At 55.8% G+C, this 22,599-nt stretch overlaps 4 protein-coding genes across 4 annotated transcripts; all 4 read right to left on the bottom strand.

Annotated features, from left to right (window-relative positions):
• Positions 1-567: 567 nt before the first annotated feature.
• On the bottom strand, positions 568-3,249 carry CCMA1212_004402 (Acyl-CoA desaturase; the record flags this gene model as incomplete). Its single annotated transcript, XM_073701708.1, has 5 exons — positions 568-1,703; positions 1,770-2,098; positions 2,507-2,760; positions 2,842-2,989; positions 3,242-3,249. 5 exons carry the CDS (start codon positions 3,247-3,249, stop codon positions 568-570), a joined length of 1,875 nt encoding a protein of 624 aa, XP_073559360.1.
• Positions 3,250-5,381: 2,132 nt separating this feature from the next.
• On the bottom strand, positions 5,382-8,540 carry CCMA1212_004401 (uncharacterized protein; the record flags this gene model as incomplete). The annotated part of the gene is made up of 2 exons (XM_073701707.1): positions 5,382-7,499; positions 7,551-8,540. 2 exons carry the CDS (start codon positions 8,538-8,540, stop codon positions 5,382-5,384), a joined length of 3,108 nt encoding a protein of 1,035 aa, XP_073559359.1.
• A 5,923-nt stretch (positions 8,541-14,463) lies between these two features.
• Positions 14,464-18,240, bottom strand: CCMA1212_004400 (Lon protease-like protein; the record flags this gene model as incomplete). The annotated part of the gene is made up of 3 exons (XM_073701706.1): positions 14,464-14,634; positions 14,697-17,872; positions 18,234-18,240. The coding sequence occupies 3 exons, from the start codon at positions 18,238-18,240 to the stop codon at positions 14,464-14,466; spliced, it is 3,354 nt and encodes a 1,117-aa protein (XP_073559635.1).
• Positions 18,241-18,963: 723 nt separating this feature from the next.
• On the bottom strand, positions 18,964-22,455 carry CCMA1212_004399 (uncharacterized protein; the record flags this gene model as incomplete). The annotated part of the gene is made up of 1 exon (XM_073701705.1): positions 18,964-22,455. The coding sequence occupies one exon, from the start codon at positions 22,453-22,455 to the stop codon at positions 18,964-18,966; it is 3,492 nt and encodes a 1,163-aa protein (XP_073560013.1).
• Between the last annotated feature and the right edge of the window lie 144 nt (positions 22,456-22,599).

Genomic DNA, 22,599 nt, shown 5'->3' with positions numbered 1-22,599 from the left:
GGAGTTGATGGAGTTTTGGAATTGTTTGATTGGGGACTATGAATGATTTTATTAAGGACTTCAAGATGGTTTTTTCAATACTGTGTGATGAGCAAGGCGAGTGGGACAACTGTATTCAACATGTACATATCTGTCAGTGTCAATATATCTAGTTTATCTCATGTCACTTCACTCTCTCAAGTCAAGCAACGGCACGAATGTTTCCAAGGTAAATATATGTGTATATGTGCATTGAGTGTTTGCTCTCATTGAGTTTTGAACAAAGAGTGCGGAATGATGCTCTAATCTTCTTCATTCATACTGCTTGTAAAGAAAGGAAAAGAAAAAGTAAAAAACGCCCTATTGACCCAGCCTCTCCAATCCAGCAAGGCCCCCTTGAAAAAAAAGATCCCCTCGAAACGCCAATTCATGATTTTCTGTTCTGTTCCGCATCTCAAGAGAAAGACAAAAAAAGACAAAGGCCGGGATCACCAGGCTACCAATTGGCTGCCGTGATGTGACCCCACAACCCTTGATTTCTCCTCTTCACATGCTTTTTTTTTCCCACCTCGTCTCATACAAGAAGACTCAAGCAGCATCGGCACTGGCAACGGGCTGGGCAACCTTGGTCACCTGGGAGCCCGCGCGCACGATGCGCTGGCCGGCAGAGTCGTTGATGTACGTCACGTCCTTGTTCTCGAACTGGGCGCGCTTCCAGATCTCGACCTCGCAGCCGCCGCGCAGGACGCCGACGCGCATCGTGGACAGCAGGTTGTGGGCCGCGTTGGAGTGGTTGTAGACGCCGCCGTTGAAGATGGCCGTGGCGTCCTTGCCAATGGCGGACGAGATGAGGGCCTTGCCGCCGGGGTGGTCGCGGATAAAGTCGCCGACGTCGTGGATGACGCCGGCAATGGCGACGAGGGCCTTTCCGTTCTTGGAGTCGGCGACGAAGTCGTCCCAGTCGACGACGGGCAGCTGCTCGAGCGGGGTGCCCCAGTCGAGGGTGGCGCGCTTCTGGTCGAGCTTCTTCTGCAGCTGCTGGACGCGGCCCTTTTCGATCTCGTTGGCGCGGAACTGCTTGAGGTCGTAGGCCAGGCCGGTGAGCTTCCAGAAGGCGATCATCCACTTGGTCGGGTCGTACTGCCACCACTCAATGGCGTTTCGGTAGTCCGAGGGGAACTCGTGGTGGAAGTTGTGGTAGCCCTCGCCGAGGGTGACGAGCGCGGTGATGACGTGGTCGCGGGGGGAGTTGCGGTCGTCAAAGGGCTGGTCGCCGAGCCAGTGGGCGAGGGAGTTGACGCAGAAGGTGGCCTGCTGGACGAAGCAGATGCGCAGGATGCCGGCGTAGACGAAGCCGCCCAGCCAGTCGTCGAAGAGGAGGCCGCAGAAGACGGTGGGGAAGACGAGGCCCATGAAGATGACGCACTTGAGGTAGTGGCGGTGCTGCCAGACGACGATGGCGTCCTCGTTGAGGTCGCTGATGTCGCAGCGGCCGATGCGCTTGGGGTTCTGCTTCATCACCATCCAGCCCATGTGCGAGTACAGCAGGCCCTTGCGGACCGAGTAGGGGTCCTTGTCGGTGTCGGTGTATCGGTGGTGCGAGCGGTGGCCCCTGGACCACCAGCGGATGGAGCCCTCGACGGCGCCCGCTCCCACGGCGGCGAGGTAGATTCGGAGGGGGAGCGTGGCCTTGTAGGAGGAGTGAGCCCAGAGACGGTGGTACCCTGGTGATGCATGTAAGTGCGTGTTCTTGTTCGCATCAGGAAATCGAGAAGAGACAAGTCACTCACCAGCTGTGATGCCCAGGCCCGTGTTAAAGTAGTAGATGACGGAGAAGATGGCCGTCGACAGCTTGAGGGGGACCCAGTAGGCGGAGATGAAGCCGACGAGGGGGATGAAGACGATGAAGATGGTATTGAGCCAGTTGACGTGCTTGTACCAGTTGCCCCAGGTGATGGGCGTGTCGGCGATGTGCACCTTCTTGGCGTCGTACTTGGAGGAGCTGGACCGCAGAGGCACGTAGTCGGTCGTGCCGTCTGGGAAGGCCGAGGCCTGGGCCTTTGCGGCCGAGGCTGAAGGCTCCGACATGGTTGGCGATGGGTTGTGCTTCTGTTCTCTCCTTGAGTTCCCCGTCAATGTCGAAATAGACTGAGGGAGAGTTGAGGGGGATGAGAGAAGGAGGAAGAGGCTGGAGGGGGTATGAGGGACGAGGAGGGGAGGAGGACAAGAAGATGAGAGGAGGAGGAGGAGGAGGCTGTTTTCTAATAAAGAGATTCTCCCCCGGAGGAAGGGAGGACAGGGGACCAGCTATCAAAGCGGAGGGGGGGGAGGGTGTGAAGCGAGGGTGTGTGAGAGGAGCCAGAAGAGGAAACGAGAGGAACAAGAAGAGGGAAAACAGACGGTTCGGTGCCTGTGGATTCTCTGCAGCTTGAGATGGAGGAGGGCGTGCAATCAGGACAGCAAGCGATGGCCTGGTCTAAGTATCGGATTCCGCCAAGTGGAGGCTCCGGATCAGCCCAGATCAGACAATCGAGAGCCTGAAAATCCCGAATCCTTTCGAAGTGGCTCAAGAGGGAAGAGGAAAAGGGCTAAGGCATAAGCAGAAGGGATCAGTCTTGCAGAGGCAAAATCAAGGGAATCCCGATTGTTCGGAGACTGAAAAACGTTTCTTTCTTTTTGCCGCTCGGTGGAGAATTGGAATGGCGAGAGAGAGAGAGAGAAAACGAGGAGAATCGCAGGCAAACAACTCGAATCTGACTGAAGCTTGGTGTTTGTTACCCTCTGTACCCGAACGGCAAACGGTACTCAAATCTACCCCGGCGAACAGCGGACAGAAGGAAGTCACTCAGTCCGCGAGGGTACCTCTCCGCTCTGCCGAACCCGGATTTTTGTTGGATCTTGCTTTTTTTTAACGAGTGTTGGGAGTGCAAAACATGTTACCGGTACGCGCCCCCGGGGGCCAGATTCCCTGCGCTGGGGCCCGGGAGCACAGGTACCGGCTACGAGTAACCTATACTATACGTTGGCCCTGCTGGCTGTTTCTGTAAGTCATGCATTGCGAAACTGCGTGCAGCGATTTGGAAGACGCTGTTTTTGAAACAGTTGGGGGAGAGGGAAGGGAAGAAGCGAAGGAAGCATCAGCCCATCATCTCGCTTCTAGGCAGTTCAAACGCTCAACAGTCGTCGTCAACCAAGACAGTTTCTCTCGGTGGAATCGGCAGATACACAGCCCTATCTGGCCTGACATTGTCAATGATAGTACATATCCATCACAGAGCAACAAACACCAAACGAAAGATGATGATGCAGGTAAAACAAAGTACACAATCCCCCCCTTCGCACACGCCCCCCCCGGCCTTCCCCCACCCCAAAAAAACGCCACCCCTTGAAAGACTGGCCAATCAGAAGCCGGCGGTAGAGAGCGCCACTCAACCTTTTTTTCGCAGGCTTCTTTTCCCCAACAACTTTTTTTTTCCTTCTGGGGCGTTGCTGCTTTCGGCTAGACTGGAATTCTCGGGGACTGACTCTGCTGTACGTACCTTTGACGAAGGGGAGTTCGATGTTTTTTTTGTTTCAAAACGGAGAGGCGGATGAAGATTCGTGTCCGGTCCATGTTTTGGATGGATTGAACGATGTGGGAATTGGTTCTTTCATGTGAAGTGACTTGAGCTTGAGGCCTTGAATCTGTGCTGGTGCTGGTGCTGGTGCTGATGATGCAGTGTATGTCACTTGCTGGTGATGGCTTACAGCTTCACCGTCAACGCGCAACTTGCAAGATACAGCCCGTGGTCTATAAACAGCCCGTAATTCGTACACCTTCACTCGGGGATTCGTTCAACATCACCATGTAAGGTATGCATCATTTCGAACAACAACACACGTGCGTACACTTCCACGTTAAACCAACATTCGCATCGCCAAAAACTCCACGCAAGCAACCTGTCATCTCATCCCATCTCCGGCCCGTACCCCGTAACACAAACCTGCCCAGCACCCGCGACGAATAGCCTATCCATTCTCATCATCGTCATCACATTCACATTCACATTCACTCAACTCATTTCACTCAAAACAAACCTCGGCACGCCGAATCATCCCCCAAAACCTCAAAACCCCATCATCCAATCCCAAATTCCCGCTGAAATCCAAAATACGCGTAAACAAGCTACATGCTGTACATTCCCCCGTCGTCATGCCCCATCCCCAACAGAAAAAAAAAAAACTGCTGCACCCGGCTCCATATCCCGGACCGCCCCAGTTAAACATCATCAGGCAAGCCAAAACCATTCACCAAGGCAAAAAATAAAAAAATAAAAAAACAATTGAAAGCTCTCAAAGCCAAAATACGTACCCTTCTTTTCGCTTTATCCTCCTTCTAGCCGAAAAAAAGCGTCCAACGACCCAATCACATCAACCCAATTATCTCTTGCCCATCCATCTTGCCAAAGATCGGCAGCCACCACAGCCACCACCAGCGCCACTCCGTGATAGAACCCCGTCAAGCCGGCCGTTCAACGTTCCTCGTTGCTCATCCCTTCCCATGTGCTTTCCTCGCATGCGTTATCACGGAGTCCACGGAAAGGTAAATTGACGCCATCGGGATGAAGTCGAACCATGCGATAGACATGCGCCGTGGCTTGAACAGGCGTCGTGGGCTTGAAGCAGCATCTTTTGTGGCTTTTCTGCCTTTTTGGGTAATTCAGCTTGATGCAAGCTCCAAGCTCTGGGAGCTTCTCACAAGCTTTGTTTGATAAGATGTACAGCAGGTCAAGCTCACGTCAAGCTATCCGCATAAAGACGAGAAGCGTGTTGCTCTGTCTTCAACAGTATATTTTTACCCAGCTATGATCAATTACAGTTCGAGTAATGATCATGATAAACAGTCAGTCTAGATGCACAGTTCGCTAGAGAAATGAGCTCCGATGCTCAGGCCAGAGAGCGTCTCTTTCCAACTGACGTGATTTGTTATAGATGAGGTAGTTTCACATTCACCTCGGACAACAAGTCATCTCAACCACATTTCCAGACTTGCACCTTCGGTTAAAGCATTCTATTTATCATTCAAATCGATAGCCGCTTTGTTAAATTGCTTAATCGCTCGCTCAAGTGCTGTATGCTCAACATCCCTGCAATAACCAAGTCATATCTCATACTCGTAAGCCGGCAAATACCCAGGCAAGTCATTCCAAGAGGTAGATGATAATCATGAATCCCATATCCAAAAGTCGCAAAGTATCAAAGTATCAAAGAAATGCGCCAGGTCAGTTGCCCGCGACCACATCTACCTTACTTTACATATGTATCCAATAGTGTGCCTTCAGGCAGTAAATATCAAGAGTAAAACAAACGTCAACTAAACAAAAAAAGGCCCCATGGCATCAAACTCGCTCTGTATGTCTGTATCATGTCTGAGCATCTGTCGTAATCATCAGAGGCGTCGCCTCGGGTCGTGTCATTAGCTGGAACTCGTCGTCCATCAGCCCCTTCTCCGGCAGCAGCTCGCCCTGCAGCCCCAGATGCGCTGCTCCAATCCCCGTCAGCGAGACGGGCATCGTCCCGTGCCGCGGATACATGAAGCCTCCTGCTGCTTCTGCCTGGCCCTGGGTACTCTCCTGGGCCCACTGCTCGCTCGCCCCCCCGTTGAGCAGCTGTCCGGCCCTTTGCGCATCGCTGGCGTTGTAGCCTTGCCGAGGATCGGGCGACTTGAAGCCCGGTGATCGCGAGGCGATGTAGTCGGGCTCCGACTCCGTTTCCGGCGTCGGGACTCGAGCGCCCTCGCCCGACCTAGACGCCTCTGCTGTGACGGGCGTGTTGGGCACCGTCTGATGCGGCGTTGCGTAAGGGGAAGCCGATCGGTAGCCGTCTTCTGTCCTCGGGACCTTCCGGAGCCGCTTGACCTTGATGTTGGCCGTGTTCTTCGTCAGCTTCAACCTCGGACTCGACCTTGTCTTGGCAGGGGCATCTGGGCTATTCGCCGGTCGGGCATCAAACTGCACGTCAACGGCCGACTCTCGTCGTCGGGAATCGTCTTCGCTGCCATCACTCTTGCCCCAATGCCTGCCTTGCTGCATCTCGGGGGTTCTCATCTGGGGTGCCGCGTCGGGAGTCTCTGTCACAACGACAGCGGGAACAGTCTTTTCTGCCGCATTGCTCGATTCCAGTATGGTGTCCTCCTCTGCCGTATAGTTGCTGGCTGATCCTCCCCAGCTTGACTCGGGCGCGGCTGGAGCCAACCCCTTCGCTCCGTGGTCATCCACTGCGGTGAAGTAATCAGTGCTCTCGTAGGCGAGGGAAGAGCTGAGCTGTCCCAGAGGCCGTTGGCGTCGGTCACTGATATTCAAGAACTTCTCTGCAGAAGGGGTCGGGGTCGGCTGTCGGGGTACGTCGTACTCGTCTTCCGGCAACACATAGCTCTCGCCGCTGTCGCTGTAAGACGGAGCAATGTTCCTGTTCGCTGCCCAGCCTGACTTGTTCGCGGCATCGCCCTCCGTGTCGCTGGGGAGCGCGCTCGGCGGTGACCGGCCTCGTGCAGAGTAGTGCTGATCATAGGGGAGGAGCCCGCTGTCGGCATACGTCGAGCCCGAGTAGGCCCATTCGCGGTCGGCCGCCCTCGTTGCAGGGTGGTGATCGATACCGTATCCGTCCGAAGAGTACTCGCGCGCCGTGGCGACGCTGTCCATGCGGACCGGCTCCTGGTCGGAGTGCAAGGCATCGCTATGCTCGTCGCCGGGAACGACGCGCGGGAACATTCGCAGCAGCGACGCCGCCTGTAGCCTCATCCGCGGGTCATCGCTGAGGCAAATCTCCGTCATCTGGCGATACCAGTCGGGCACGTTGATTTCCGGCCCAAGCATCAGCGGCCGCCCCTGGGTCTCGGGCTCGTCCTCGAGCATGGCAAGCCCCCAGAGCACCATGCCGAGCTGGTACAGGTCCGACTTGACGCCAATGTACATGGACAGCCGCTGGTTGGACTCGATCAGAGCCGTCGCCTCGGGAGGCTCCCAGCCCACGGGGCAGCCGCGGCGGTTGATGTCGATGATTTTGGCGTCACCGTTGTCGTCAATGACAATGTTGGACAGCGTAAAGTCGCCCTGGACAAAGCCCGATTCGTGCACGTCGGCCAGGCCCTGCACGATCTGCCTCGCCCACTTCTCCCTCATTTCCCAGGGGAGGCCGATGTTGTTCTCTTTGCAGTTTTCAAAGATGATGTCGATCAGGGCGCCCTGGCCGGCGAAGCTGATGAGCAGCCCCTTGACGTGCTCGTCGTTGTCGTCGACGACCACGCCATAAAAGTCAATGACGTGCCTTGAGAATCTCAGGCCGTTGAGGGCGTTCACCTCGTAGAGAAACTCCTCGACGGTGTCGGGACTGGGAATCTCCTTCTTGATGAGCATGTGGCCCTGCACGCTGACCTTGTAGACAAAGCCAGACATGTGGGAGTCGAAGACAATGTCTCGTTCCTTGACTCGCCTGCAGCCCAGGTGGCGAACCTGGCTGACGTTTGGATAGTGGATGATTTCCTTGTCCCGTTAGCTCGTGTGACACGATGGAACGCTTCGGCGGCTACTTACATTGCCATCTTCCACCACGTGGACATGCAACCTCCCGTCAGTCGTCTCGAGCTTGAGGTTGGTCACGGTGTCGTAGAACTGAATGTCCGGCAGGCTCTCGCGGATGGCCTCGTATATCTTGGCGCTCTTGTCCCGCTGGTACTTTGTGTGGTTGAGATCCCATTCGAGCGAGTTCTCGGGCGCATCGCGGTAGTCGAGCGAGACGGTGACGCGGCGCCACATGTGCTCCTGCTCGCGGTACGTGACGAAGAACTTTTCTCGCTTCGACCGGTCCCTGAAGTGCATGCTGAGGTTGAGGATCCACTCCCTCTCGAGCTCGTCGTGAATCATGGCTTCATACTGAGACGCCGTCACGGACCGGGAGTCGGCGACGGACACGGCGTCCTGAGCGGTGTACTCGTCGTCGGCCTCGTTGCCGTCCATGTCCGTCGTGATGGCGTGCGGCAGATCTGAATACGTTGAGGCCGCGGCTTCGACATCTGCGAGGTCCGCGAGGTCGACCGGCAGCGACTGCGCGTAACTTGAGCCCGTCTCGTGCAGCGCCTCGCCATAGAAGCTGGGGGCACTAGATCGGGGATCGGGGTGAGCTCGCAGGCTGCGGCGGCCCGCCTTTTGCGGATAGTGGCATCGTCTGTCGACGGACGCGGCACGGCGCTCCTCGGCCGACGGCTCGACCGGGGCCAGGTGCTCTCTGCTCTCGGACAGCTGGCGCTTGAACGTCTGGGACCGAGGGAGGCCCGGCACGACCCTCCGGGACAGACGCTTGACGATGCCCGAGCCGGCAGGGGGCGCTTGAGGCGAGGCGGGTGCGGGCTGCTGGCTGGCGGAGACGGACGAGACGGACGACTTGGAGCTCCTCGAGCTGTCGGAGCGGGTCAGCAGCTTGCGCAGGAAGCTCTGCTTTGCGGGCTGCGAAGACTGCGGGAGCGTCTGGAGCTGCGGCTGCAGGAGAGGCGGCGAGGTGCAGGGCCGACCATCGGGCGGAGGCATGGCGCCGTGATGCTGGGCGACCCAAGCTGCGGCCGTTTAGACGTTACTTGTCGATGTGCGCCACGGAGCTGCGCAGCGCCGGGTACCTGCTATCAGGGTGCGAGGGTGCAGCAAAGCAGCAGCTACCCGAGACGAGCAAGGACGATGGAGTCGTAGGGACGGTATGTAGAAGCAGGCTGCTCTTGTGCGTTCCTTTTCGGCCAGTGGGAAGCGAGACAATTGTATCCGGATGTCGAGATGGCAGCCAGTCGTGAGGCTGAGAGGCAAGGAGGGGTGCTGGAGGCGGAAGTGTAGGTATTGATGGGATAGTACCAAGATGGCAGCTCGAGGATATAAATCGACGCTTGCTTGGATTGATGGTGATGCACTGATGGGTTGACCAGGCGAGACAAACAGAGTCTCCCTGGGATAAGAGACACCGGGCTGCCGATTGCCGTCTGAGTCAAGACAGATGAAGCTCCGGCTATCTGTACTGGACGCTGTCAGAGGCTGAAGCCAGGGGATGGAGCCGAAGAGATGAAGAAGCCGAGCAGGCAGACACGACGAGCGAACGAAGCTCCTGAATGGTTGATGTCGATCCAGTAGGAAGCGTCTGTCCGGCGTAGTAGTAGCAGCAGCAGCAGACGATGAGGCGTGCGTGTAGGTAAAATGGCGAGGCGAGGCGAGGCGGGATGGAGGTGGTTGGTTGAATGGACGGATGGGTGGATGGATGGAGATGTTCTGGTCGTGCTTGGTTCGTGGAGAGAAGCCCGCTTGGGGAGCGGCGAGACAAAATGGGGGGGCGGAAGAAGCACAAATAATAGTGGAAGCTGTCGGCTGGGGAAAATATGACGGGCTGGCGGGGGTGATGGAGGGGGGGGGGGAAAGGAGGCAAAAGTGACAGACAGACAGACGCTGGATAGAGACTGGACAGAGCTTCTGCGGCAAGGGCAGGCAGGCAAGCAGAAAGGCAGGCAGAGGGAGAGGAGGTGGAGCGGGAAGAGAGGCTGGAGTTGGCGATCAGCCTTCTTGTCCGGTATGATTGTGATTATCTGGCCGTCTGTTGCTGGTGTTGCTGGACCGCAACTGGACCAGGACCAGGTCGGGCCAAATCAAAATCGTTCCGAGGACGCAGGCCCGCCGTCAGTTGTGCACATGTCATGTACGGGCAGGGATGGCAGGGATGCGGCAGGGATGCGGCAAGCATGGATGGGCAGACAAGACAAGGTCCTCTTTCTGGGGCCGTGACCGGGCGAGGTGAGCAGCAGCACAAGACTGGAAGCCTGAAGTGCTTCGTGCAGATGCAGAGACAGAGACAGAGAGACAGCCTGGGGTTCGTATGCACGACGACCGCAGACGGTGAGAGCGCCGAAGCGAGCGAGCGAGCAGAAGAAGCTGGATTCCCCAGCCGTGCCAGGCGAGGCAGTGCAGCAGCAAGTGATAATAAGCAAGTCAGAAGAGTGGAAGCAAGTCATTTGGTGATGAGGTTCATTTCGAGGCCTGGGGCAGCTGAAGCCGCAGCTGATCTCATGGGGTTCCAATTGATCCCCTACCTGCGCTAAGGTCCCCCTTAACAGCACTACGTACCAGCAAGCCACAGCCGGGCCCAAGAGCAGCCCAAGCAGCGCAGCAACGGCGGATGGCGGCCACTAACAGCGGAGGCTTGCCGCTAGAACATCCACTAATAAACTAGGTCGACCCTCCACCTGTGCTGCCGGCTAGGGTAGGGGACTGGATGATGGAACCTGGAACCTTGCCGGCCGTTTCTTTGGGCCGTCTGTCAACTCATCTTCCAGGGGACCAGCACTAAAAAAGACTGGATGCCGTTCACTTCAGTCCGGTTGGGCTCGCTGGACCCCTCCTTTTCATTCTTTCTCCGAAGCTGGAGAAGATGATATCTACTAGTAGGCACTTGATATGAGCCGATTGACTGACTGATTGCCCAAGTGATTGATTGCAGTGATTGATTGACGCTCTTTCCCCAGTGGACCCGAAAAGCCCCAGAAACGGACAACTGATGACACCCTGCTGGTAGCAGTGACGCCGGATACTTCATGTTGCCAAGGGCTGGTCATCCCCCCCCCGGGCTTCAAGCTTGTGCTCCAATGACCTGCACGTTGCGCGATGGCACCAAAACGGGCAATCTGGCTGTGGCATGGCGAGGGGGTACAACGTTGTCACAGCGGGGGGCGCTGCTGTGGCTGGATTGCAGAGCGTCTGGGCGCTTCTTCTCTTGCTTCTTGATACCACAGACGCCAACAAGAACAGACAGACTGAGGTATCGTCTACATGCGAGAGACGAGGCATCAAGGCATCAAGGTATCGAGTACTTGTCCCCTCACATCTCGACCGGCTCCATCACTTCTCAGACCTGCATCCTCCACTGGCCAGAAGAGAAAACAACGCAAACCGAAAATCAACACAAGAACGGCGGCAAATACCTACTGTAATGGCCAATCCCCGGTTGCCCCATCGACCGCCTGCCACGCTCGTGACCGCCAATTCGACGACGCCGACCCAGCCTCCGCTCTCGCTTGTCCCTTTTCGGGCCTGTGGAAGAAGCCCTACAGGCGGAGAGACGAGGAGCGAACAGAGAATCACCTCAGTGAAGGCGAGACGAACGACAAGAGTCAGTTCATTGCCGTGGCAACTGCGTACTCGTATGGATCCCGCTGTCGCTACTGTACGGGTATGCATGCGTTTGTATGTTTTGCCTGACTGGCTTGCCAGCTGGGCAGTGGACACATGTCCCTACGGTACAGACAGCCGGGCACCCCTACGACGTACAGACAGACGAACCTGATGGAAGGGCAATCATCATCATCGCGATCATCATGAGCAACCACCGCTATCAAGGTGAGCTGGCAGCTCGGCAGCAGGTCAATCTAGCCCTGGGAATACTAGGTCGCTTTAGTCCCGAACAACGCAGCAGTGCCAGCTTATTGCCTAGGTATTCTTGCTATCGTTCCTTGCTCGTTTTCGGGGCATCAATCCTGCTGTCTGGTATCACCAACCAAGTGTTGTGGTGGGATTGGGCACCGAACTGCTCGTCCTCGCCTTAGCCTCCGCACTACCTACAGAACCACGGCCATCGCTCGCCAATACACACAGCAAGCGGCCTGGATCGGACCACGCCGTATCGTACATGCATTGACGCTTTACATTTCCATCGATGAACTCGCTCAATCAACCGAATCACTGTTCAGCTGGCCCCCCATCCCATCTGCCAGGGCTGCTGCGTCCTCATTGACACGCATGCAAAGTCCCTTACATACGAGGCACATAGCCGAGTGCGTCAACATCTTGACGTGCTCCTTCGCATCAGGCGGTTCCCATCACAAATCACTCCTTTGCGAGCCGGTTGATTGACTTGACCCGTGCCCGACCCGGACCCGGCATCGACTGATCCCTAATCCTGCCCCCGTCTTGACTCGGGCATTCCGACAGCTCATGAGCGCTCCCAGTCCAGTCCCGGCCACGCGGTTTAGGCCCTGCTCACCCACCGCTCCCTGGCTAATCGTGCTGACTTGTAGATGGTCGGGTCAGACGGGTGCTCACTTCAAGCACCGTCTTGGAGTTGCGTCGACGAACGGATGTAGGACGGCATTTGATGCATTGCAGTAGAGCCCGACCCGACATCAACACACCACAACATGCCCCGGATGTCCGTTTTGAGAAGAAAAAAGCAAAGGAGAGAAGCACACCTTGTTGGTAGGTCTATCCAGATCTGAACCAGCACCAAAGACAAGGAATACGAAGGACGAAAAGCCACCAGCAACCCCTAATTTCGAGAACATGACCTATTCCGCACAAGGCAAGTCGGGAATGCATCCGCAGAACTCACTTGTCAGCCTTTCCCCAGCCCCCGGGATCGGTTCCGAGATGACGCACGTCAGGGTCTATTATACATTGTTGCTGGCATGACCAGCCTCTTTTATTGTTCTTATTGCCGATGCGGCTCCCTTGTTCCCTTTACATTCGACTGCTGATTTCCAGTTCGCCAAAAGGAGAATTGCTGACAACCAGCACCAGGTAAAGAATCACCCGAGAACCGGAGGAAGAAACAAAAAAGGAAAAAAGGAACACATCACTTCTCAAGCAAACCCATGTGGTGATGAACCAACACGAAAGCACGCCTCGATCCTTTAGCGTTGGGATTCAGGCACAACTGCATTCCATCCCCCGCCGCTAATCGACCCCCAAGCAACTGAAGCCTCACATCAACCAGCCCGCACCACACCCACAGAAAGCTGTTCTCCTGCACGCACATGTCCCGACTTGGTGCCTGGCATCGCCCTACCTCACTATGTGTACTTGGTGGCATCTATCGAACATGCTAATCGTTGAGCTGTAAGCAGGGCAAGTTTGGGCATGAACCACACCGCTTCATTGGGCAGAGCAGTCGGTTGCATCAATGCCTCGTCTATCGGATCGAATGGGACCGGCCTTGGGCTGCTGAACGCTTGATGCCGAACGTTGAGTGCCTTGCATGCATCGGATCGGACTCTTCGTACTTACCTTGCCTTACCTCTTACGGGCAAACATGAAGCAAGCAAACAAGTGGAAGCCCAACACACAGCCAACACGAGCATTGACGGTCCAGTCGTCCTGCGAACTTGCAGCACCAAGTAGTAGAGTGACAATCCGTCTCTCGCCCAATCAAGCCCAATCATCTTTTCAAGGCACAATCATGGTCATCATCATCCACTCGTTCACCTAAACCGTTCGTTCAGTTGAACTCAACAAACATGAAATAAGCTCACCTGCTCATCACTCAGTGACGACACCCAAACTTCATCCGTCGCATACGGCGCTACGTGATAATTGTTCATCATATCTGAGGGTAAGATACTCCGTAGGCAGTGAGGGAATGGATTAAGTCATGATAGAATACTAGCAAGCAGTTTACAAAAAATAGAGATCGGAGAATATTTATAAATATAGACACACATTGGACTAATAAGAGCACCAGTTGGGTACAGCGTTTGGTGATAGAGGTCGCACTTGTGTGCGCATGGTTGGTTTTAATGTGTGTTCGTGTTTGCTCTATTCCCTGGTTTTCCAGGAACCGCTTAACCAGCTCCAGTGATTCAAGTTACCTTATCCCTTTATTCAATCATCTCAAGTCGTCTGACGTCTTCTTCACTTATAGGTAGGTAGGTACCTTAGGTACCTAGTAGCTTCAACCGTCAAACTACCATGTCAACTATAACCGAGCATCCAACGCATTGAGAGCGAGTTCTCTCGCAGCTAAATCTTCAAACCACAAGATCAGCCAAACTCGCCAATAAATCGTTATACATTGCTTGTTTTTTTTTTCTCCCGCCCTCTCCCCTGACAAGTCAAGAATAGCTTTCAAACCCTCCGTCTTCTTTGGAAACCCCTTACATAGTTCTACGTCTCCGTCAAACATGACTATAGTCTAATATACACACATACATGCAACCATACAATGCATCGCTGCAGTCCCCCTTTGATGTCCTCCCACCCTCCAAACGAGAGGAGAATTAACTGCCATCTCCTGTTGTTTCTTTCTTGGATTTTGATCGTTTTTTTGTCTTCTGTTACATGTCGTTGTTTTTGTCTTTTGTTACAAGTAGAGTAGGAGTTTATTCTGTTCCGCCAAACCCACCCATTGCCAATCTCCCCCCCAGTAACATCCAGGGGGGAGAATTTCAAACGCCCAGCTCATGCAACCCCGCTTCTTCGCCAACCATTCTCAGTTCCATAAATCGCAAGTTCCCGGCAGATTTATATCTCAACGGATGATGATGAATATAACGTGTGTAGAGGTTCGAGAATGCCCGGTGACGGACCCTCGATATGCAGGGGAAAAGAGGGGGAAAAAAAAGCATCCCAAGCGCTTTCCAGGTGGGAGGACTGCGTTCTCCCTCCTCTTCGCTTTCGGTGTCCAAGATACGTCTTCCCATCGGCTTTATGCTGCTTAGTCGTCATCTTCCTTGTTCTCGGCGGCCTCGTCCTTCTTCTTCTGCTGATCCTTCCACTCGCAGATCTTGCACGAGTTGGCCTTTGCCTGGTCGATGTTGGGGAACACGAGGTCAAACACCTCGGTGTACCAGCTGACCGGATGGCCCTCGATGCCTTCCTTAATGGTCTACAAAGTGAAAGTTAGCAATCTTCGTTCCCATTCCACATGCGTCAAGAGAAATAGCATACCTGTGGAAGCTCCAGCCAGTCCGACATGTTGTCCTTGGGGAAGATGATCGTCTTGCAGCCCGCCCTCCTGGCCGCCACCGTCTTCTCCCGCAGCCCTCCAATCCGGAGAACCTTGCCTGTCAGCGTAATCTCGCCCGTCATGGCCACCGTCGGGTCGACGGGCGTGTCCAGAGCAAGCGACAGCAGCGACGTCGTCATGGTGATGCCCGCAGAAGGGCCGTCCTTGGAAACCGCGCCGTCGGGCACGTGCAGGTGCATCTTGGCCTTGTCGAAGAAGTGATTGTCGGGGAAGCGGTTGACCATGAATGACTTGGCGTACGAGTAGGCAATCGTTGTCGACTCCTTCATCACGTTCTTGAGGTTGCCGGTGATCTCCAGGCCAGGTCGTGAACTGGGTCGGAGCGGAGCCTGCAGGATCGACTCGATGTACATGGCTGCGCCACCCATCTGTGTCCAGGCCAGACCCATGGACACTCCCGGCGGGCTCACGTCGTACAAACGATCCGACGTGAAGACGGGCGGTCCAATGTAGTCTGTCAGGTTGTCCTTGCCGATGGTGACGTGGACGGTCTCCGGCACTTTCAAGGCCTTTCGTGGCTTCTCCGTGGTTTCGCTTTCGCTGGCTTCGGTTGCGGTCCTCTTCTCAGTGCCCTCCTCGGACTCTGCAGCAGACTCCTTGGCCTTTTCCGCCGCGGCTTTGCCCTCCTCCGTCAGAGCCTCCTCTTCAGGCAAGACATCTTCTCCGAGCTCCTGCACAATCTTCAAGGCTGACTTGCGGTAGACCTTTTCGATCTGCTTCTTCAGGTTTCGAACGCCAGACTCTCGGCAGTACGACTTGATCAGCTCTTCGATGGCTTCATCCGTCAGCTGAACATCCGCATCCTTCAGACCAGCCGCCTCCTTGGCAGCCGGAGCGAGATACCGGTTCGCAATAGCCTTCTTTTCGTCCGCCACGTACCCGGACAGCGTGATGAGCTCCATACGGTCCAGCAGAGGCCTAGGGATGGTGTCCGTCATGTTGGCGGTGCAGACGAACAAGACCTTTGACAGATCAACCGGCACGTCCATGTAGTGGTCCAAGAACGAGCTGTTCTGTTCAGGGTCCAACAGCTCCAACAGAGCCGAAGAAGGGTCTCCCTGGTAACCTCGCCCGATCTTGTCAATCTCATCGATCAGAATGAGGGGGTTCTCCGTCTGGCACTTCTTCAGAGCCTGGATGATCCGACCGGGCAGAGCACCGACATACGTCCTTCGGTGGCCCTTGATTTCCGCGACATCGGTCAGACCTCCAACACTGAATCGATAGTACTCCCGGTTGAGCGCCCGAGCAATGGACTTTCCAATACTCGTCTTGCCGACACCGGGGGGGCCGACAAAGCAGAGAATCTTGCCCTCGACCGAGCCCCGCAGCTTGCCCACGGCAATGAACTCGAGAATTCGGTCCTTGACATCCTGCAAGCCGTAGTGGTCCTCATCGAGAACCTTGACGGCGTTCGGGATGCCAAAGTTCTCTGCGCTCCTCTGGCCCCAAGGAATCTGCGTGAGCCAGTCGAGGTAGTTCCGTGTAACGTTAAACTCCGAGGCCGCCGTCTCCAGATGCGCCAGCTTGTTGATCTCCTCGTCAAACACCTTGCGCACGGGCTCGGGCATGGCAAGCTTGGCCGCCTTTTCCTTGAACTTCTCCACCAGCTTGTCCTTGCCGTCCGACTCCAGGCCGAGCTCCCGCCGGATGCCCTTCATCTGCTCCATGAGCCAATATTCGCGCTGGCGTTTGCTAATCTTATTCTCGACGTCCTTGGTAATCTTGGACTGCAGCTGGGCGTTCATGAGCTCCTTCTTGAGCACCACCAGGGCCTTTTGCATCCTCTCCTCAATGTTCATGCAAGCCAGGACCTCCTGCAGCTCATTCTGTTCGCCCGAAGAAACGGCAGCGGCGAAGTCAGCAAGCTTAGCCGGCTCCGAGGTGACGTTTCCTGTGGACTGGCTCATGGAAAAAGTCGAAATCTGGTCGCGGAAAAGATTGTTCATCGTGGCGACCTCCTTGAAGACATTGACAATCTCGTTGGTGATGGCGCGGATGACGGGGCTTTTGGGGTCGTAGGGCTCGTCCGCCAGGTTCTCCACGTTGACCAGGCTGACGGGGTATCTCTTGAGAAACGACGTGGGCTCGTACTTGTCCACCACCTGGTCCGACTTCTTCTCCACGGCGCTCTCCTCGAAGCTCGCCACCACGTCGCCCTTCTTCTCTTGTGCATCCTCCTCCGTCTTTTGCGGTATCGGCTCGGGCTCGGGCTCCGTCTTGGAATCGGCCTTGTCGGCATCTTGCCCTCCAGGCGAAACAAGACTGGACAGCTTGATTCTCCGGTGGGGGTATAGGATCGCCGTCAACGCACCCTCCTGTCCGTGAATGGGGAATGCGCTCGTAATCTGCGCAAAGACGCCAACATCGTACACATCGTTTACGTTGCGAATAACGTCGTCGTCCTCGTTCTCGTCCTTGAAGAGGAAAGCTCCGACGTACGGCTGGCCACGCTTTATGGACTCGGTGATGGCAGTCGCGACATTGGGGTCTTTGATTGTAATAGCCTTGTAGAAGCCCGGGAACAACGGCCGCCGGGCAATGGGAATCGCCAGAACCTGAGGATACACCTCCGGGATGACGGGCTTCGACAGCGCCTTCTCGGCAGACTTGCGCCCTCGCTTCCCGCCATCGCCGCTGGAACCATCGCCCCCTGCGCCAGACCCGGCACCGGCAGCGCTTCCGGCAGCACCGCTGGGCTTCCCTTCTTCCGACTTTCCGCCCTCGCTCTTTGCAGCGGAGGCTGTTGAGTCGGCGGCGGCAGCTTTAGAGTCCTCCTTGGCGTTCTCGAGCTTGGCCTTTGCCTTTGCCTCGTCCTCCTGCTCTTTTGACTTCGGCTCGACGGCAGAGTCGAAAAAGTTGCTGCCCTTGTCCTTCTCCTTGCCCAGCCGCGCACTCGTCGACAGGGCGGCCGCCTGCACCCGGGGACGCGGACCGGGATACCGACGGCCGGCGATCTGAGTGGCGCGCAGAGCCGAGCTCAGCGTCCAGGCGCGGGGGATCGAATCGGTCAGCGCGCGGGCCGGATGCGCCGCTGATCGCTCGAGGATGAGCCGCCCAGAGGCTCGTGATCGGGGGAGCATGTCGAGCGGTGATGCTTTGTGCTGGTAGAGGTAGTGGTGGTGGTGATGGTAGTATTAGAAATCCAGGTATAGCCGAGGCGATGAGGGAGAGTCAAAGACAACGAATGGACAGGCAGAAGAGAAAGATGGAGAGGGAAGAGAGACCGAGTAAAGCCCACAGCAGTTCCAGTCAGTCCTCTTAGCAAGCCCGTAAAAATCTGCCTGTTGTGAGCATTGCCCGGGTTCCTTATTTTTTTTTGCAAAGAGAATGATGTCGGGACTGAGTAATACAGACTGGCGACGATGGCAAGCAAAAGATGCCGTTAATAATCCACCAAAATCGGAGGCCGAAGCTCTAGGCGGCATTTGGCTACGTCAAATTCGAGGGCCTAGTACCTTCCATCGGCTGAACTGCGGGGGCCGTGGTGGCGTGCGATTTCGGTACTTGTACCTGGCGGGGTATGACGGAGCTGATGTGAAGAGGGTAGATGTACTTGGATGGGGATAAGGTACATGTAAGTATTTATCGATCAATTGGGTTTTGTTTTGTGAGAATTTTGCGTGCAATTGGAATTCATCTGTGCCTTGTCGTCTTATCTCGAGCTGAGACGAGGCAAATGCGCTGGAGATGCTGCTCTGCCAGAGACAAGCGGGAACCGTCTACAACACCAGAGTGGGTTGGCGGGGCACGTCACGAGGGCATCACTTTCACGCTTTAGAACAGTATCCATGATGGTTAGAAATGCCAGACTTGCTGGTTGCCCTCAAGAGTATAGTAGATGTCAAGTCAAACATTCGTTGATCGGCATGTAGAGCTCATTGTCAACAGCTTCGTCGTTCATAGGTGCCTCATCAATGTCCCAAGACCCAAGTAATCATGCAGCTCCCGGGTAGTCATATGTCCAGGACCACAGAAGAGGAAATACAGCAGTCCTTGTTCCAGACAGTAAACAGCAGAGACGCCTCTCTATATGATCATTTCATGCGTGATATTTCCTACTATACATGCATACCCATACGCAACACCCGTCCCATCTCCAGATTACCAGGTTGCCGAGCCACAAATCTATGCAAATGCTTCAATTCAATATACAAGTTGCCTCATTGCCCCCCAAAACATCTTCCTTCACTTGGCCTTCTCGTCTTCGTTACCCATAGACGTCCGAGGTGTCGTCCTCTCCGCCTTGGCTGCAAGCACTCGCGCTCCACGAGCTCGTCTCCTAGACACGCTCGATACCGCTCGCAGCGAGCTCCTCAAACCCCGTCTCTGCTGGCGTTTACTCCGTTGGGACCGAAGCTGTCTCTCCAGAGACCTCTTCATCCGCTTAAGCTCCGAGTGCGAAAAAGGCCGCAGCAGCTCCATGGCCTTCTTCCTTAGGCTCGCCCGGCGGCCATCCCACCCGCCAGAGAGATTCTCGAAATCCGTATTGGTGAAGGCGAAATGCAGACGAGGATACTTCCTCTCAATCTCTCTCAACTTGGCAGAGACGTCAGCTGACCAGGCGGCCAATTTGCGCAGCTTCAGCCACTGATGCTGCAAACTGAGGACCGCCGCATTGGATGCCTGCAGCACGCGAGTATTTCGGAGATGGCGGCGCTCCTGAAGGCTCCTCTTGCCCGGGTTCCATCCACGCCAGCGCGGCATGAGCATGGTCTCGCACCAGCGCATCGCGGGCTCCCACTGACCCGTCTCGGCCAGATAGCGAATCAAGAGGTTCCAGTTCTTTCTCGTCAGCTTGAAGCCAGAGGAAGTGACCTGCTCAACACATCGGAGCAAGCCCTTTCCGTCCATCTCTTCTCTGTATGTTCTTGCCATGATAGTCATCGGTCTGGAAATGTCATACTCGTGGACGGGGTAGATGCCCGCCGCTCTGCGATGCTTGGCTCGGACCTGGACCCTGTTCCACATCTCATTCCACATCTTGTGTATCTGGCGGAACTTCCTGTCCTTGAAATAGCCCAGCATCAGAGCAGAAATCACCTCGGGGGGGAACGGCTCGCCGCTCCTATGCTTGGGGAACATGCTGCTGTACAAGCTCATGACTTCTTCGGCCGTCTTGAAGTCTCGCAGCTCGACCAGGAGCTTGATGGCACGGCCAACGCTCTTGGTCTGCTTCCTCAGGTGCCGGATGTCGCCGGGAAGCGTCGAAACCGCACGGGCGTCTCGTCCTCTGGTTTCGCGAACCAGCATGGAGCGCAGGTGACCCACGAACTCTTTGCCAAGCTGACGCGTCCGATCTGACGATGGTGTCTTTCGATACGACGCCTCGGCCAGTGCCACCTTGGCGTTGAAGTTCATCGACTGGCCTGCTTTCAGCAGATGGGAAGCAAGAAGCTCGACAAGCCCAAGCTCGCCTGTACGTACAGCTCCGGCCATGACCACGGCGAAATGCTCCGGCCCAACCGGAAACAGCTTCTCCTTGTAGGCCGTCTGCAACAGGCGATAGGCAGGCTGTATCTGGTCTACCCTGACAAGGGCCTGTAGAAGAAACTCGTGCGTCTGGTGGTCCCATGTGACATCAAACAGCTTCATGGCTTGCAGCAGCTCATAGCACTTGGCAAGCTTTCCTTGCATACCGTTGAACAGGATCAACTGGTTCCAGATGGCCGTGCTCGTCGCGCCCCTTTCTGCCAGCTCCGTGCATATCCTCTCCGCCTCCACAAGCCGATCGTTGCGGCAGTACGCCATGATCAAGGACATGGCCATCTCTTTCGACACGGGAATCCGGTCTTTCTGAGAGCGGTTGAAAAAGCCAAGCGTTGCTTCCAGATCGCCCTTTTTAGCAGACATGGCCATGATGTGGGCGTACGTAAAGGAGTCGGGGCGGTACATGCCGCATATCTCGTTGAAGCAAGCGACGGCTCGATTGTAATCTTGCGCTCTCATGTAGCATTTCAACAGTGTGTTCCAAATATCCAAGTCCGGCTTGACTCCGTGCTGATCCGTCATGACTCGGAGCTCTTCCTCGGCTTTGGCGACGTCGCCCACCTGCGCATAAGCATTCATCGTGCTCCTAAACGCCCTGGGCTTTCTCAGCACGCGCGGGTACTTGGCCACATACCGCCTCCATAGCTGTTGCACGGCCTGAATGTCGCCCACGCCTGCGTAGAACTTGAGGAACTTTTCGTATCCCCATTGATCCAAGTCTCCCCAGGCGCGATGCCAATCTTGGTAGATCTCTTCGAGCGCCGCCGTGCCATCTGGGTAATGCAGCTCAAACATGTGCTGAAGAAGCGAGACGGGCGGATGCGCACCGGGGAGTTTGCGATACGTCCTATAAAGCTCCGACAGCCACGCGACGCTGGATGTCAGCTCGATTCTGCCCTGCCAGGTTGCCAGAACGCGGAGAAAGTAATGCTCGTATAGCTGATGATCGCTGAAAATCTCCAAGATGGCAGCCGCCTGCCTTGGCTGACAAGGTTGGGCCAACGCCAGCTCTGCCATTTTTCTTCTCAAAGCTTGTAGCCCCAGCCTGGTTGTCTCATAGATGTTGATGGGGCGAATGGCTTTGCGGCCCTCGGAGGAGAGATACTGTTCGAAGGAAAAGAAGAGCCTGTCCAAGCCAGGCAATGTCTCAAGTCGCTGTAAACGAATGGCATCTGGTCGGCCAGCCGGCTCGAATTTGAGGCGAGACGCATAGAATTCGAGCCACACTCCTATGAGCATCGGCCATTTCTCGTTGGCAATGATATCAGCCAGGACATACTCGAGGCCGCCGACCAGACCCCTGAGCTCCATGCCAGCCTTTAACCTATTGATGGCATATTCGAGGTCGCCGGATCGCGTGAAAGCCAAGACGCCGGCAGCGAGAAGATCATCATCCCAACTGGAAGTGGGGATCTGACGGAACAGCGAAATAGCTCTTCCAACCTCGACTATGCCGCGGGATTTGGAGAGGTAAAGAACCATGTCGCGGCGGAAATCAAGCTGATGCTGTTCATCCAGCCTGCAGTATAAGTCCCATACGTCGTGAAAGCGCTCCTCGCCTTGGTGTGAGAGCATATCTCGTAGGTGTGCTGCATTGGACTGCAGCCTAGACATGTGGTCTACGCGCGAAGAGGTTGAGCTCTGAGAGTCATACTCTGAAGCGGCAGACTTCGAGTTACTGGCAGAAGTGTGTGAATCCCGTGCCGCAGTTGCTCCATCGTCCCGTTGATATGCTTGGCTCCCCGCCGAGGAAAAACATTCCATCGATGGCGGGGTCGAAGCGGTGGGATGTATGACGGAGCTTTGCGAGCCATGCTCAGCAGCGGCAGTAGAAGAGGTGAAGTGCCTCCTCCTAGCAGCACCCCCAGCACGACCTCCGTCCTGAGGCCGCGGGAGCCCTGGATATAACCTCCGCAGGAGCGAATATGTAGCACTCGGATAGAGAAAATCGAGCAGAAAGGCCGAGGCAACCAAGCCAGCCTGCAGCGGGCGGGTGGCGTTTTCGACAGGTTCCGCCTCGGGGACGCGCCCTATGGCGGGCCAGATGCTGGAGAGCTCAATGGCAGAGGCGCCATGCTGCCAGAAGCCCGTGTGAAGCTGGCGGCTGCGCTTGGTCGAGCGGGTCGGCTTCGGAAGGATGCGCTGGATGTTGCATGATTCCAGACTCGCGGCCGCGGTTCTTTCGAGCATTTGGCCTAGCAGGCGGCTCGGTTCGCAGACGGCCTGCTAGCTATGCAATGGACAAAGGTGCCGAGGCCAAATTGGCATGCCTCCGACAGGCAGCCGGGGTCGTGGAATGGGGTTTGATGCTGGGCGAGAGCGCAGACGGCTACA

Source organism: Trichoderma ghanense, assembly GCF_004382785.1.
Source record: "Trichoderma ghanense strain CCMA-1212 chromosome Unknown scaffold_4, whole genome shotgun sequence".
In the NCBI taxonomy this organism is placed as follows: Eukaryota; Fungi; Ascomycota; class Sordariomycetes; order Hypocreales; family Hypocreaceae; genus Trichoderma; species Trichoderma ghanense.
This window is presented reverse-complemented; position numbering and strand designations above follow the sequence as displayed.